At 44.3% G+C, this 18070-nt stretch overlaps 1 protein-coding gene across 2 annotated transcripts; it reads right to left on the reverse strand.

Moving 5' to 3' along the window:
• Nucleotides 1-76: 76 nt before the first annotated feature.
• slc23a3 (solute carrier family 23 member 3) lies at nucleotides 77-12617 on the reverse strand. Of its 2 annotated transcripts, XM_036975328.2 has the most exons (13): nucleotides 12209-12617; nucleotides 10819-10970; nucleotides 10614-10681; nucleotides 10305-10381; nucleotides 7967-8148; nucleotides 7213-7312; nucleotides 6838-7015; nucleotides 6040-6293; nucleotides 4057-4162; nucleotides 3753-3920; nucleotides 3171-3266; nucleotides 1517-1736; nucleotides 77-378 (listed from the first exon to the last, which is right to left on the reverse strand). In XM_036975328.2, exons 1-12 carry the CDS (start codon nucleotides 12335-12337, stop codon nucleotides 1534-1536), a joined length of 1713 nt encoding a protein of 570 aa, XP_036831223.1. In that variant the 5' UTR covers nucleotides 12338-12617; the 3' UTR covers nucleotides 77-378; nucleotides 1517-1533. The 2 variants fall into 2 exon arrangements, with proteins under 2 accessions (XP_036831223.1, XP_036831224.1); XM_036975329.2 differs by having other exon boundaries at nucleotides 77-1736; nucleotides 12209-12605.
• Nucleotides 12618-18070: the final 5453 nt, after the last annotated feature.

Genomic DNA, 18070 nt, shown 5'->3' on the forward strand with positions numbered 1-18070 from the left:
AAAAGTTTATTTAGTAGCCTACTGTAGCCTATTATATATATATATACAGTACCAGTCAAAGATTTGGACACACCTACTCATTCCAGGGTATTTCTTTATTTTTACTTGTTTTAACATTGTAGAATAATAGTGAAGACATCAAAACCATAAAATAACACATATGGAATCATTCAGTAACCAAAAAAGTGTTAATCAAAATATATCTTATAGTTGAGATTCTTCAATGTAACCAATTTTTGCCTTGATGACAGCTTTGCACATTCTCTCAACCAGCTTCATGAGGTAGTCACCTGGAAGGATCGATGCAAGAGATGAGAAGCAGGTAGAGGGAGTGAAGGTTTAATAACTGACGGACATGAAGCGGAACAGGAACAGCGTCTGGACAGGAACACATAACAACAATTAATTCGGACCAAGGGAACACCACCGAGGAACAGACAGAAATATATAGGGGGTAATCAACAACGTAAAGAAGTCCAGGTGAGTCCGATGAGTGCTGATGCGCGTAATGATGGTGACAGGTGCGCGTAATGATGGAGACAGGTGCGCGTAATGATGGTGACAGGTGCGTGTAATGATGGTGACAGGTGCGTGTAATGATGGGGACAGGTGTGTGTAAAGAAGGGTAGCCTCACGCCCTCGAGCACAAGGGAGGAGGAGCGGGAACAGGTGTGCCTTATTAAAAGTTAATTTGTGTAATTTCTTTCCTCCTTAATGCATTTGAGCCAATCAGTTGTGTTGTGACAAGGTAGGGGTGGTATACAGAAGATAGCCCTATTTGGTAAAATACCAACTACATATTATGGCAAGAACAGCTCAAATAAGCAGAGAGAAACGACAGTCCATCATTACTTTAAGACATGGAGGTCAGTCAATCTGGAAAATTTCAAGAACTTTTACAGTTTCTTCATGTGCAGTCGCAAAAACCATCAAGCACTATGATGAAACTGGCTCACAACAGTCTCTTCAGTGGCCTGGGCCACTGTTTGCATTCAAGTCCAGTTCATTTTTTGTTGATTTCAGTGTGTCAGTCAGAGTAGCCACTCATGTCAGTAATGTGTGTGGGTTAAAAAATATATATATTTTTTTAATAATATCTTATATCATTTAAATTACGTAGAATTGTATGAAATGCATTTATAAAATGAAAGAAAAGAAATCAATCCTGCATTTCCATGTGTCGGAAACCCATTAAAACACTTCTTCTCAACTGCCACTACACAAATGTGATTTATAGATGCATGCAAAACCCCCAACTCAAACCATCTTCCTGCAGCTATGCCAATACTCCACCAATACAAACCCACTATCACACAAGTCAACTCTGTTCAGGGCACTTAACTACGTCGACACACAGTACATTTCATAGACAGTGTGGCATATACACGATTATATGTTTAGCATTATCATTATTATATGTTATCATTAGCTAATACCATATCATGCCTATCGTCCACAGTCCCTTGTCTTTACATATCAATACCGCACAATTTTAACTTAGTGAAACGAGACCTACTGTCCTCCGACGGGACTCTACAGTACGTCTCCATCATCTGTGATCCTACAGGCAGAGAAGGGGGCCGTCCGTAACCAAGGTAACTTCCACAGTCTTCTCAGGAGATAAGGGGACTCGTAAATTAACTCCACTTCCTGGTGATACCCTGGCTCACTGTTGACTGATGTCCATCCTGTCTTCTCCATCTCCGCTGAGTCAAGTCCTCTCTCCGATGAAGACCCTGTGAGAAGAACATAGACACATGAGGACGTGGCACCTGTCGTTACACTAAGGCCTGGTGTTTTGGACATCATTTTTAAAAGCTGAGAGTCTGCGTATAAACTTTTCTTTTCACCGAAAACATTATTAATGAATCATGATCGGGTGCAATATGAGTTAATGAATCATGATCTGGTGCAATATGAGTTAATGAATCATGATCGGGTGCAATATGAGTTAATGAATCATGATCTGGTGCAATATGAGTTAATGAATCATGATCGGGTGCTATATGAGTTAATGAATCATGATCGGGTGCTCTATGAGTTAATGAATCATGTTCAGGTGCAATATGAGTTAATGAATCATATTCAGGTGCTCTATGAGTTAATGAATCATGTTCAGGTGCTCTATGAGTTAATGAATCATGTTCAGGTGCTCTATGAGTTAATGAATCATGTTCAGGTGCTCTATGAGTTAATGAATCATGTTCAGGTGCTCTATGAGTTAATGAATCATGTTCAGGTGCTCTATGAGTTAATTAATAATGTTCAGGTGCTCTATGAGTTAATTAATCATGATCAGGTGCTCTATGAGTTAATGAATCATGCATTTGATAGGTTAGAGTATTTTTTTAAAAATAACTTATAACCATATAAATAATGACTAGAACGGATAAAGCCCATCAGTCCACATTGATTCGAATGGGACTGTTCTAGTTACTATATTTCTATGCTTGTATCATCAACAACTTTTATGATTTTGTTTTATTTTTAACCTTTATTTAACGAGGCAAGTCGGTAAAGAACACATTCTTATTTACAATGACGGCCTACTGGGGAACAGTGGGTTTAACTGCCTTGTTCAGGGGCAGTACGACAGATAATTTTTTACCATCTCAGTTAAGGAATTCGATCCTGCAACCTTTGGGGTTACTAGTCCAACGCTCTAACCACTAGGCTACCTGCTGGTTACTAGTCCAACACTCTAACCACTAGAGTACCTGCTGGTTACTAGTCCAACGCTCTAACCACTAGGCTACCTGCTAGTTACTAGTCCAACGCTCTAACCACTAGGCTACCTGCTGGTTACTAGTCCAACGCTCTAACCACTAGGCTACCTGCTGGTTACTAGTCCAACGCTCTAACCACTAGGCTACCTGCTGGTTACTAGTCCAACACTCTAACCACTAGGCTACCTGCTGGTTACTAGTCCAACGCTCTAACCACTAGGCTACCTGCTGGATACTAGTTACTAGTCCAACGCTCTAACCACTAGACTACCTGCTGGTTACTAGTCCAACGCTCTAACCACTAGGCTACCTGCTGGTTACTAGTCCAACGCTCTAACCACTAGACTACCTGCTGGTTACTGGTTACTAGTTACTAGTCCAACGCTCTAACCACTAGGCTACCTGCCGCCCCAATGTGGAAATAGATAGCACAATGTACTTTACCCGATACTGTATTGTCCAATAGGAAAGCCAGGATGCCCACCAGGAGCACAGGTGAGGTCAGAAGAGAATGGAGAAGGACATCAACACTGACCATACCTGTACAGGTATACACACGATCAGGATATGGGCAAGACACACATTTAGCCACATTGATCTATTGTCCCTGGCTGTGTAATGTCAGAGTAGCCAGGTCCCAGATCTGTTTGTGAAGTAGAAGGAGAGCACAAACAGAGTTGTGGAGTTGACTCTACTTCACAAACAGATCTGGAACCAGGCTGATGTCAGAGTAGACTGGTCTAAAGTCTGCTTGGAGTTGACTCTACTTCACAAACAGATCTGGGACCAGGCTGAGGTCAGAGTAGGCTGGTCTAAAGTCTGCTTGGAGTTGACTCTACTTCACAAACAGATCTGGGACCAGGCTGAGGTCAGAGTAGGCTGGTCTAAAGTCTGCTTGGAGTTGACTCTACTTCACAAACAGATCTGGGACCAGGCTGAGGTCAGAGTAGACTGGTCTAAAGTCTGCTTGGAGTTGACTCTACGACACAAACAGATCTGGGACCAGGCTAAAATGAGAGAAATTACCAGTGTTAATAAAGACGGTCTGCATGAGGAACCAGTGAGGCAGCACTAGAGACATGAAGACAGCCAAGCCGATGTTGAAGATGTTACGACCAGAGTCGATGTGCGTGAACTGGAAGTACCTCACACCTGTAGCCACGGCAATAGTGTACGTTACACTGAGAAGAGCACCTGAACAGGAATGGAGAGAGAGAGAGAGAGAGGAGAAATTGATCAACTTTTAATCAGTTATTCTTTCCTCTAGTCAGAAAAATAACATGCAGACACGCTAGACGAAGACAGACAGAGGACAGATAATTAAACTAACCGTAGATGGCCAAGGGGACAGAAGTGATGAGCTGTGTCAGTCGAGGCGACACTCCTAGGGCCAGTCCCAAGATGGCTGCCAGTTGCACTGTCCACCTGGACCCAGACTAGGAGGAGAGAGAGGAGCAGGAGAAAGAGTCAAAACACACTGTCCACCTTGACCCAGACTAGGAGGAGAGAGAGGAGCAGGAGAAAGAGTCAAAACACACTGTCCACCTTGCCTCAGACTAGGAGGAGAGAGAGGAGCAGGAGAAAGAGTCAAAACACACTGTCCACCTTGACCCAGACTAGGAGGAGAGAGAGGAGCAGGAGAAAGAGTCAAAACACACTGTCCACCTTGACCCAAACTAGGAGGAGAGAGAGGAGCAGGAGAAAGAGTCAAAACACACTGTCCACCTGGACCCAGACTAGGAGGAGAGAGAGGAGCAGGAGAAAGAGTCAAAACACACTGTCCACCTGGACCCAGACTAGGAGGAGAGAGAGGAGCAGGAGAAAGAGTCAAAACACACTGTCCACCTTGACCCAGACTAGGAGGAGAGAGAGGAGCAGGAGAAAGAGTCAAAACACACTGTCCACCTGGACCCAGACTGGATCAGGGGAAAGAGTCAAAACACACTGTCCACCTTGACCCAGACTAGGAGGAGAGAGAGGAGCAGGAGACAGAGTCAAAACACACTGTCCACCTTGACTAGGAGCAGAGAGAGGAGCAGGAGAAAGAGTCAAAACACACTGTCCACCTTGACCCAGACTAGGAGGAGAGAGAGGAGCAGGAGAAAGAGTCAAAACACACTGTCCACATGGACCCAGATTAGGAGGAGAGAGAGGAGCAGGGGAAAGAGTCAAAACACACTGTCCACCTTGACCCAGACTAGGAGGAGGGAGAGGAGCAGGAGAAAGAGTCAAAACACACTGTCCACCTTGACCCAAACTAGGAGGAGAGAGAGGAGCAGGAGAAAGAGTCAAAACACACTGTCCACCTGGACCCAGACTAGGAGGAGAGAGAGGAGCAGGAGAAAGAGTCAAAACACACTGTCCACCTGGACCCAGACTAGGAGGAGAGAGAGGAGCAGGAGAAAGAGTCAAAACACACTGTCCACCTTGACCCAGACTAGGAGGAGAGAGAGGAGCAGGAGAAAGAGTCAAAACACACTGTCCACCTGGACCCAGACTGGATCAGGGGAAAGAGTCAAAACACACTGTCCACCTTGACCCAGACTAGGAGGAGAGAGAGGAGCAGGAGACAGAGTCAAAACACACTGTCCACCTTGACTAGGAGCAGAGAGAGGAGCAGGAGAAAGAGTCAAAACACACTGTCCACCTTGACCCAGACTAGGAGGAGAGAGAGGAGCAGGAGAAAGAGTCAAAACACACTGTCCACATGGACCCAGATTAGGAGGAGAGAGAGGAGCAGGGGAAAGAGTCAAAACACACTGTCCACCTTGACCCAGACTAGGAGGAGGGAGAGGAGCAGGAGAAAGAGTCAAAACACACTGTCCACCTTGACCCAGACTAGGAGGAGAGAGAGGAGCAGGAGAAAGAGTCAAAACACACTGTCCACCTGGACCCAGACTAGGAGGAGAGAGAGGAGCAGGGGAAAGAGTCAAAACACACTGTCCACCTTGACCCAGACTAGGAGGAGAGAGAGGAGCAGGAGAAAGAGTCAAAACACACTGTCCACCTTGACCCAGACTAGGAGGAGAGAGAGGAGCAGGGGTCAAACATAGACACTGTATGCAGATTGGCTAAATCAGCGCTCACAACGTGTCTCAGAGTAGGAGGGCTGGTCAGTTTTCCCTTTTAAACCATATTGAATACGAGTGTTGACCTGATCCTAGACCAGCACTCCTATCCTGAGACTCATTGGGACTTAAATGAAGCCGCTAGTCAAGGACTAGGCTTGAGCTGCTTCTGGGAAACTGACCATCAAGAGATAAACACATAAACAGACTTCTAAATGATGTTCACATGACATCATCATCACTACCTGGCTGAGTCCAAGAGTACAGGTGTTGGGGACACTGCTGCTGAGCCCCAGTGGCGCCCCCATCAGGCCAGCCACCACACTGCCAAGACCCTGGGACCCAAGGCCCCTGTTACAGGCTGCTGCGGGGGGAGGGGGGACTCCCAGGAGCCGGGCCGTTAGCAGGTACATCCCCACTGAACTGACAGAGGAGGAGAGGGCTGCAACGACACCAGCCGCCATGCCTCGAACTGACAGCAGGGGTAGACCTATCTCAGCTTCACACACACACACACACACACGCACGCACGCACACACACACACGCATGCACACACACACACACACACACACACACACAGAAACGCACACACACACACACACGCACACGCGCGCACACACACACACACACACACACATACGCACACACACACGCGCGCGCACACACACACACACAGTATATATGGAGAGATCATACTTTTATATTTACAACATGACATTAACATTACCATGTTTCTACACCTGCATTGCTTGCTGTTTGGGGTTTTAGGCTGGGTTTCTGTCCAGCACTTTGAGATATCAGCTGATGTACGAAGGGCTATATAAATACATTTGATTTGATTTAATTTGAGACTGGCCTGTAGACTGTAGCTTGATTTAATTTGATTTGATTAACCTTAAAAATATTTTCTATATTTGATTGATGCCATAGACGGAGACTAAAATGTACGAGACTCTATGTTCCACCGCTGAGTATTATCTTAGAAGCATGTCACCGGAGAGTATAGCACAGCGTATCGTTAGTGTTAATGGTCTCTGCTGACCTGCCAGAGGGGGACTGAGCCACGGCACAGTGAAGGGGTCCGACCGTAAAAGTTCGGGAAGGGAAGTGTTGCTCGTCTTCAGTGCCGGCAGCAGCTCGGAGACGGAACGAAGACGTAAAACCCCAAAACTCTCCAAGACTTCACACAGAGCCCACACACTCAGTAGGGGAAGCAGCAACTGCAAAAAACATATATAAATATATAAAATAATATATATATATATATATATATATATATATATACAGTTTCACATCTACAGTAATGTACTTTGATTTTCTTGCTAAAAGGGGAAAAGAAAAAAGAAAGGGATTTCCCTCAAACGTTGTAAGCGTGTCAGAAAGGGTACAATCAATCAACCAATCAGGAGAGACTCACAGAGAGCATCCTGCAGACAGGCAGCTGAGGCATGCTGAGGCATGCTGGGAGCATGTAGGAGCGTAGATGCTGGGACAGGAGCACTAGGAGGATGACTGTCCTACACAGAGAAACAGGACAGTGTTCATTCAGATATTCAGATATTACAATTTAGATATTCATAAAAGTTCACAAAAAAAACATGGCTGAATGCATGAGAGTTTGACAAAGTAAGGTATAAAAAAAAATAGCATTTGAAAGCAGAGGACGGACAGACTGACGGACAAACGGACAGACATATAGACACACAGATGGACAGAGACGGACGGACAGACAGACAGACAGACAGACAGACAGACAGACAGACAGACAGACAGACAGACAGACAGACGGATTCACAGAAGGACGGACGGACGGACAGACAGACAGACAGACAGACAGACAGACAGACAGACAGACAGACAGACAGACGGATTTACAGAAGGACGGACGGACAGACAGACAGACAGACAGACAGACAGACAGACAGACAGACAGACACAGAGACTGACAGACAGACAGACGGATTCACAGAAGGACGGACGGACGGACGGACGGACGGACAGACAGACGGACAGACGGACAGACGGACGGACAGACAGACAGACAGACAGACAGACAGACAGACGGATTCACAGAAGGACGGACGGACGGACGGACGGACAGACAGACAGACAGACAGACAGACAGACAGACAGACAGACAGACAGACAGACAGACAGACAGAGAAACGTACAGTGCAGCGATGGCCCAGTGGTCTGAGCAGAGCAGAGCAGCCTCTCTGTAGATGGAGAAGCCCAGTAGACACAACAGAGGGGCTATGACCAGCGGACCACAGTGTCTCAGAACCACACCACTCAGACCTGTCACACCCAGAACCAGCTGGACCATGCCCACTATCACAGTCATACCCTGGAGCTACATAGGAACACACAGAGAGAGATTAGATATGGCCCAGCATTAGACTAGAACAGAGACACCCTAACACCGTAACACCCTGTATATAGCCTCCACATTGACTCTGTACCGTAATACCCTGTATATAGCCTCCACATTGACTCTGTACTGTAACACCCTGTATATAGCCTCCACATTGACTCTGTACCGTAACACCCTGTATATAGCCTCCACATTGACTCTGTACTGTAACACCCTGTATATAGCCTCCACATTGACTCTGTACCGTAATACCCTGTATATAGCCTCCACATTGACTCTGTACCGTAACACCCTGTATATAGCCTCCACATTGACTCTGTACTGTAACACCCTGTATATAGCCTCCACATTGACTCTGTACCGTAATACCCTGTATATAGCCTCCACATTGACTCTGTACTGTAACACCCTGTATATAGCCTCCACATTGACTCTGTACTGTAACACCCTGTATATAGCCTCCACATTGACTCTGTACCCCTGTATATAGCCTCCACATTGACTCTGTACAGTAACACCCTGTATATAGCCTCCACATTGACTCTGTACTGTAACACCCTGTATATAGCCTCCACATTGACTCTGTACCGTAACACCCTGTATATAGCCTCCACATTGACTCTGTACCGTAACACCCTGTATATAGCCTCCACATTGACTCTGTACCGGTACCCCCTGTATATAGCCTCCACATTGACTCTGTACCGTAACACCCTGTATATAGCCTCCACATTGACTCTGTACCGGTACCCCCTGTATATAGCCTCCACATTGACTCTGTACCGTAACACCCTGTATATAGCCTCCACATTGACTCTGTACTGTAATACCCTGTATATAGCCTCCACATTGACTCTGTACTGTAACACCCTGTATATAGCCTCCACATTGACTCTGTACCGTAATACCCTGTATATAGCCCCCACATTGACTCTGTACCGTAACACCCTGTATATAGCCTCCACATTGACTCTGTACCGGTACCCCCTGTATATAGCCTCCACATTGACTCTGTACTGTAACACCCTGTATATAGCCTCCACATTGACTCTGTACCGTAACACCCTGTATATAGCCTCCACATTGACTCTGTACTGTAACACCCTGTATATAGCCTCCACATTGACTCTGTACCGTAACACCCTGTATATAGCCTCCACATTGACTCTGTACCGTAATACCCTGTATATAGCCTCCACATTGACTCTGTACCGTAATACCCTGTATATAACCTTCACATTGACTCTGTACCGTAACACCCTGTATATAGCCTCCACATTGACTCTGTACCGTAATACCCTGTATATAGCCTCCACATTGAATGTATCTATTGTTATTTTACTGTTTAATTATTTGTTACTTTTATTTTCTATTTTTTACTTAACTTCTTAAAGCTGTAGGTCTACTACACCTGTTGTATTCAGCATTTCACTGTAAGGTCTACTACACCTGTTGTATTCAGCATTTCACTGTAAGGTCTACTACACCTGTTGTATTCATCATTTTACTGTAAGGTCTACTACACCTGTTGTATTCAGCATTTCACTGTAAGGTCTACTACACCTGTTGTATTCAGCATTTCACTGTAAGGTCTACTACACCTGTTGTATTCGGCATTTCACTGTAAGGTCTACTACACCTGTTGTATTCGGCATTTCACTGTAAGGTCTACTACACCTGTTGTATTCAGTATTTCACTATAAGGTCTACTACACCTGTTGTATTCATCATTTCACTGTGAGGTCTACTACACCTGTTGTATTCAGCATTTCACTGTAAGGTCTGCTACACCTGTTGTATTCAGCATTTCACTGTAAGGTCTACTACACCTGTTGTATTCAGCATTTCACTGAAAGGTCTACTACACCTGTTGTATTCAGCATTTCACTGTGAGGTCTACTACACCTGTTGTATTCAGCATTTCACTGTAAGGTCTACTACATCTGTTGTATTCGGCGCATGTGACAAATAGAATTCGATTTGATTTGATTTACTATTGTAGTAGTAAATTCTCTTGATAAAGATCATGAAAAAATGTTTTAATCTAAACATAACTCCTGAATGTGAGAAGAGGAGGTGGTCTGGTCTGTGGGTTCAGCACCACGGACAGCAACACTACAGCCTGAGTACAGTACCTCTCTGACTGGGTTGGCTCTGGGCAGGATGTCCTCCTCACTCTCCTCACAGTGCCCTCTGCAGGCCGGTTCAGTAACTGCAGGAAATCAATACCGGTCGTACCATTAACCACAACGAGATACAAAGGCCATGTTCACACTCATGTTGTACAACTGATAGACAACGCATTTGACACAACGGTTGTGACATTTTTTTATGAGTTTGACAAACAACGTTGTGTCAAATGAGTTTTACATCAGTTGTACAACCTGAGTGTGAACTTGGCCTGAGGTAAATGGTAGGTTGTCAGATTGACGTAGCGAACTCACCAATCTGGGCAGTGAGGACTACAGCAGGGATCAGGGTTTCCAGAGATGGAGCCTGGACCAGAGGGAGGCTGAGGATGAGAGAGTTCTGATTGTATTCACGTCAGTCAATGTGTTTAAATGTTTGGTTTGATCATCATAGACAGGTGTGAGTGAGAGAATTTTTAAAAAGGGCAAACTAATTGATTGATTGTGAGGAATTCCTCACCATGTCCCCAGACAGCTCTGTATCAGAGTGGAGAGAGCGGAGTAGAACAACATGGAGGACAGTAACCTCTCTCTCTCTCCATCCTGTAACAGTAGATGTTGCTGCAACACACCGAGGACCAGAACCAGCAGAGAGCACTGCACAAACACATGCTGTAGAGAGAGAGAGATTCACAAGAACTGCAGTATGAAACAGGTACAAAGAGCAAGCCAGTGGTAGGTAGGTACCAACAGCTAGCCAGTGGTAGGTAGGTACCAACAGCTAGCCAGTGGTAGGTAGGTACCAACAGCTAGCCAGTGGTAGGTTGATACCAACAGCTAGCCAGTGGTAGGTAGGTACCAACAGCTAGTCAGTGGTAGGTTGATACCAACAGCTAGCCAGTGGTAGGTAGGTACCAACAGCTAGCCAGTGGTAGGTTGGTACCAACAGCTAGCCAGTGGTAGGTAGGTACCAACAGCTAGCCAGTGGTAGGTAGGTACCAACAGCTAGCCAGTGGTAGGTAGGTACCAACAGCTAGCCAGTGGTAGGTAGGTACCAACAGCTAGCCAGTGGTAGGTAGGTACCAACAGCTAGCCAGTGGTAGGTAAGTACCAACAGCTAGCCAGTGGTAGGTAGGTAGGTACCAATAGCTAGTTTGTGGTATGTAAGTACCAACAGCTAGCCAGTGGTCGGTAAGTACCAACAGCTAGCCAGTGGTAGGTAGGTACCAACAGCTAGCCAGTGGTAGGTAGGTACCAACAGCTAGCCAGTGGTAGGTAGGTACCAACAGCTAGCCATTGGTAGGTAGGTACCAACAGCTAGCCAGTGGTAGGTAGGTACCAACAGCTAGCCAGTGGTAGGTAGGTACCAACAGCTAGCCATTGGTAGGTAGGTACCAACAACAAGCCAGTGGTAGGTAGGTACCAACATCTAGCCAGTGGTAGGTAGGTAGGTACCAACAGCTAGCCAGTGGTAGGTAGGTACTAACAGCTAGCCAGTGGTAGGTAGGTACCAACAGCTAGCCAGTGGTAGGTAGGTACCAACAACAAGCCAGTGGTAGGTAGGTACTAACAGCTAGCCAGTGGTAGGTAGGTACCAACAGCTAGCCAGTGGTAGGTAGGTACCAACAGCTAGCCAGTGGTAGGTAGGTACCAACAGCTAGCCAGTGGTAGGTAGGTAGGTACCAACTGAGATTTAAACAACATCCTGCATGTGGTCTGTGGTCACTGCATGTTTCTCTATACCTCTTCATGTTGAACTGATTCAAGAGGAAGTACACATCTAATATATACTATAATATATGACATAATGCAGACGTTTTTATCCAAAGCAACTTACAGTCATGCGTACATATATTCAACTTAACTACAACAATGGCTTTGTCACTTAGCTGAGTCACCAAGGGGCTTACCTGTACCGCCAACAGCAGGTTTAGAAAGCAGGGTGGATGTTGGTTCACACTTGCGATATCTGTGTTGCTGGTGCTTCTGGTTTCGTCAGGAAGCTCGGGGTCAAAACGCTGACCTGCATCCATTATCATACACGGCTGTTGTCTTCTTGTCAAAACTCCTTACATGAATACAGATTTCCTTCTCTCTCTCTCTCTCTCTCTCTCACTCGCTTTTCTTCTCACTCCCTCTCTCTCACTCGCTTTTTTTCTCACTCCTCTCTCTCTCACTCCCTCTCTCTCTCTTGCTCTCGGTCTTCAACTCATCAGCTGCAAAACCACTACCACAACAACAACAGAGGACCAGCTGAAACGTGTAGGAATTCTGTCCCCTCTCTTATGTCCTAGGTGAACTTTGACCCAGGATAGTTCCAAGTCAGTAGTTTGTCATTACTTGTATCTCCTTCTTTTAATCATTATCTTCACACACGCACACACACACACACGCACGCACACACACACACACACACACACACACACACACACACACACACACACACACACACACACACACACACACACACACACACACACACACACACACACACACACCAAAACAATGAGTGTGTGAGCTAAAATGCCTACTGGATTGATTTAAAGGTCCTGACTATCGTGACTGTAAGATTATATAATCTCGGGAACCCAGAACTAAATCTGGAGACAAGTCTCAAGTCTGTTGCAAAAAGACTACAGGTTATAAAACCACACATACTGTGAAGCTGTGTTGAGAGAAAACACACATACTGTGAAGCTGTGTTGAGAGAAACCACACATACTGTGAAGCTGTGTTGGGAGAAAACAAACATACTGTGTTGAGAGACAACACACATACTGTGAAGCTGTGTTGAGAGAAAACACACATACTGTGAAGCTGTGTTGAGAGAAGACACACATAATGTGAAGCTGTGTTGAGAGAAAACCACACATAGTGTGAAGCTGTGTTGAGAGAAAACACACATACTGTGAAGCTGTGTTGAGAGAAGACACACATAATGTGAAGCTGTGTTGAGAGAAAACCACACATAGTGTGAAGCTGTGTTGAGAGAAAACACGCATAGTGTGAAGCTGTGTTGAGACAACACACATACTGTGAAGCTGTGTTGAGAGAAAACACACATACTGTGAAGCTGTGTTGAGAGAAAACACACATACTGTGAAGCTGTGTTGAGAGAAATCACACATACTGTGAAGCTGTGTTGAGAGAAAACACACATACTGTGAAGCTGTGTTGAGAGAAAACACACATACTGTGAAGCTGTGTTGAGAGAAGACACACATACTGTGTTGAGAGACAACACACATACTGTGAATCTGTGTTGAGAGAAAACACACATACTGTGAAGCTGTGTTGAGAGAAAACACACATACTGTGAAGCTGTGTTGAGAGAAACCACACATACTGTGAAGCTGTGTTGAGAGAAAACCACACATACTGTGAAGCTGTGTTGAGAGAAAACACACATACTGTGAAGCTGTGTTGAGAGAAACCACACATACTGTGAAGCTGTGTTGAGAGAAACCACACATAATGTGAAGCTGTGTTGAGAGAAAACCAAACATACTGTGAAGCTGTGTTGAGAAAACACACACATAATGTGAAGCTGTGTTGAGAAAACACACACATAATGTGAAGCTGTGTTGAGAGAAAACACACATACTGTGAAGCTGTGTTGAGAGAAACCACACATACTGTGAAGCTGTGTTGAGAGAAACCACACATAATGTGAAGCTGTGTTGAGAGAAAACCAAACATACTGTGAAGCTGTGTTGAGAAAACACACACATACTGTGAAGCTGTGTTGAGAGACAAAACACACATTCTGTGAAGCTGTGTTGAGATAAAACACACATACTGTGAAGCTGTGTTGAGAGACAAAACACACATTCTGTGAAGCTGTGTTGAGATAAAACACACATACTGTGAAGCTGTGTTGAGAGACAAAACACACATTCTGTGAAGCTGTGTTGAGAGAAAACACACATACTGTGAAGCTGTGTTGAGAGACAAAACACACATTCTGTGAAGCTGTGTTGAGATAAAACACACATACTGTGAAGCTGTGTTGCGAGAAAACACACATACTGTGAAGCTGTGTTGAGAAAACACACATACTGTGAAGCTGTGTTGAGAGAAAACACACATACTGTGAAGCTGTGTTGAGAGAAATCACACATACTGTGTTGAGAAATCACACATACGGTGTTGAGAAAACACACATACTGTGAAGCTGTGTTGAGAGAAAACACACATACTGTGAAGCTGTGTTGAGAGAAATTCACACATACTGTGAAGCTGTGTTGAGAGAAAACACACATACTGTGAAGCTGTGTTGAGAGAAGACACACATAATGTGAAGCTGTGTTGAGAGAAAACCACACATAGTGTGAAGCTGTGTTGAGAGAAAACACACATAGTGTGAAGCTGTGTTGAGACAACACACGTACTGTGAAGCTGTGTTGAGAGAAAACACACATACTGTGAAGCTGTGTTGAGATAAAACACACATACTGTGAAGCTGTGTTGAGAGAAAACACACATACTGTGAAGCTGTGTTGAGAGAAAACACACATACTGTGAAGCTGTGTTGAGAAAACACACATACTGTGAAGCTGTGTTGAGAAAACACACATACTGTGTTGAGAGAAATCACACATACTGTGAAGCTGTGTTGAGAAAACACACATACTGTGAAGCTGTGTTGAGAAAACACACATACTGTGTTGAGAGAAAACACACATACTGTGAAGCTGTGTTGAGACAACACACATACTGTGAAGCTGTGTTGAGAGAAAACACACATACTGTGTTGAGAGAAATCACACATACTGTGAAGCTGTGTTGAGAGAAAACCACACATACTGTGAAGCTGTGTTGAGAGAAGACACACATACTGTGTTGAGAGACAACACACATACTGTGAATCTGTGTTGAGAGAAAACACACATACTGTGAAGCTGTGTTGAGAGAAAACACACATACTGTGAAGCTGTGTTGAGAGAAACCACACATACTGTGAAGCTGTGTTGAGAGAAAACCACACATACTGTGAAGCTGTGTTGAGAGAAAACACACATACTGTGAAGCTGTGTTGAGAGAAACCACACATACTGTGAAGCTGTGTTGAGAGAAACCACACATAATGTGAAGCTGTGTTGAGAGAAAACCAAACATACTGTGAAGCTGTGTTGAGAAAACACACACATAATGTGAAGCTGTGTTGAGAAAACACACACATAATGTGAAGCTGTGTTGAGAGAAAACACACATACTGTGAAGCTGTGTTGAGAGAAACCACACATACTGTGAAGCTGTGTTGAGAGAAACCACACATACTGTGAAGCTGTGTTGAGAGAAAACCACACATACTGTGAAGCTGTGTTGAGAGAAAACACACATACTGTGAAGCTGTGTTGAGAGACAAAACACACATTCTGTGAAGCTGTGTTGAGATAAAACACACATACTGTGAAGCTGTGTTGAGATAAAACACACATTCTGTGAAGCTGTGTTGAGAGACAAAACACACATTCTGTGAAGCTGTGTTGAGAGACAAAACACACATTCTGTGAAGCTGTGTTGAGAGACAAAACACACATTCTGTGAAGCTGTGTTGAGAGACAAAACACACATACTGTGAAGCTGTGTTGAGAGACAAAACACACATTCTGTGAAGCTGTGTTGAGAGACAAAACACACATTCTGTGAAGCTGTGTTGAGAGAAGACTTTACATTCACGATGATAGTAGGCGATACAAGGACAGGAACAAGTGTGAACCACAGTGCAAAAGAAAAAACAAAGACCCAAATTGAGCGTCTAAATTCCAGTTTATTAGCATTGGTCACTTAGGATCAAGAAAAAAACAGTATTATTCCCCCATGACTTGAGGAAGAACAAGGTCTTTATCACCCTGATGAGTTCAACATACAGGATTTTTACTAGAATACACACATGGAATTATTTTGGCATGCTCCTTGGCTAATTGTACTCACGTAACGCAGATGTTAATATATTTACAGAACAATAAATGTCTCTTCATTGTCCCAGTTTGGTAAATTAGACATATATATATAGTATACATGGCAAATGCACAATAATTATAATAAATAGGACTGAGTAGGAACGGTCTCTCCCGAGTCCCTAACCAATCAGAATGGCTCCTGTAAAACTGTTCTTATCCAATCAACACACACACATCCAATCAACACACACACACACACACATACACGCACGCACACACGCACACACACACACGCGCAAAGTTACAGCATAATTTCGTCAGGTCAGATGAAAATCTCTCTGGTATATCACGTCAATGGAGAACCAGATGCCAGAGGTCTAACTGCACCGGGTCATGGCATGGGGGGATACAACAATAGCTATATTTTATTTTCAATATCTTCCAAGATCATTGCTTTAATTAACACCATACAATTATAATTTTTTTTTAAATAAGTTGTGTTCTGCCATTCGACGGCAACCGCAGAAGGATCAGAGTTACCTAACGTTTTTCACACACAGGAGAAACACAAGACTCTAAATAAACAGCATGTCCCTCAGTGTACAGACACACGTACTCTAAATAAACAGCATATCCCTCAGTGTACAGACACACGTACTCTAAATAAACAGCATGTCCCTCAGTGTACAGACACACGTACTCTAAATAAACAGCATGTCCCTCAGTGTACAGACACACGTACTCTAAATAAACAGCATGTCCCTCAGTGTACAGACACACGTACTCTAAATAAACAGCATGTCCCTCAGTGTACAGACACACGTACTCTAAATAAACAGCATGTCCCTCAGTGTACAGACACACGTACTCTAAATAAACAGCATGTCCCTCAGCGTACAGACACACGTACTCTAAATAAACAGCATGTCCCTCAGTGTACAGACACACGTACTCTAAATAAACAGCATGTCCCTCAGTGTACAGACACACGTACTCTAAATAAACAGCATGTCCCTCAGTGTACAGACACACGTACTCTAAATAAACAGCATGTCCCTCAGTGTACAGACACACGTACTCTAAATAAACAGCATGTCCCTCAGTGTACAGACACACGTACTCTAAATAAACAACATGTCCCTCAGTGTACAGACACACGTACTCTAAATAAACAGCATGTCCCTCAGTGTACAGACACACGTACTCTAAATAAACAGCATGTCCCTCAGTGTACAGACACACGTACTCTAAATAAACAGCATGTCCCTCAGTGTACAGACACACGTACTCTAAATAAACAGCATGTCCCTCAGTGTACAGACACACGTACTCTAAATAAACAGCATGTCCCTCAGTGTACAGACACACGTACTCTAAATAAACAGCATGTCCCTCAGTGTACAGACACACGTACTCTAAATAAACAGCATGTCCCTCAGTGTACAGACACACGTACTCTAAATAAACAGCATGTCCCTCAGTGTACAGACACACGTACTCTAAATAAACAGCATGTCCCTCAGTGTACAGACACACGTACTCTAAATAAACAGCATGTCCCTCAGTGTACAGACACACGTACTCTAAATAAACAGCATGTCCCTCAGTGTACAGACACACGTACTCTAAATAAACAGCATGTCCCTCAGTGTACAGACACACGTACTCTAAATAAACAGCATGTCCCTCAGTGTACAGACACACGTACTCTAAATAAACAGCATGTCCCTCAGTGTACAGACACACGTACTCTAAATAAACAGCATGTCCCTCAGTGTACAGACACACGTACTCTAAATAAACAGCATGTCCCTCAGTGTACAGACACACGTACTCTAAATAAACAGCATGTCCCTCAGTGTACAG

This window comes from Oncorhynchus mykiss, chromosome 3, assembly GCF_057628025.1.
Source record: "Oncorhynchus mykiss isolate SJ-2025 chromosome 3, ASM5762802v1, whole genome shotgun sequence".
Classification (NCBI taxonomy): domain Eukaryota; kingdom Metazoa; phylum Chordata; class Actinopteri; order Salmoniformes; family Salmonidae; genus Oncorhynchus; species Oncorhynchus mykiss.

Excerpts from the sequence above, each read along its gene's own strand:
- slc23a3 (XM_036975328.2), bottom strand. The coding sequence starts at position 12,337 with ATGATAATGGATGCAGGTCAGCGTTTTGACCCCGAGCTTCCTGACGAA. Across the intron at positions 10,682-10,818 it reads CAGAGCTGTCTGGGGACATG|CCTCCCTCTGGTCCAGGCTC; the intron begins GTGAGGAATTCC and ends TCTCATCCTCAG. Across the intron at positions 7,016-7,212 it reads CTGTCTGCAGGATGCTCTCT|TTGCTGCTTCCCCTACTGAG; the intron begins GTGAGTCTCTCC and ends TGTTTTTTGCAG.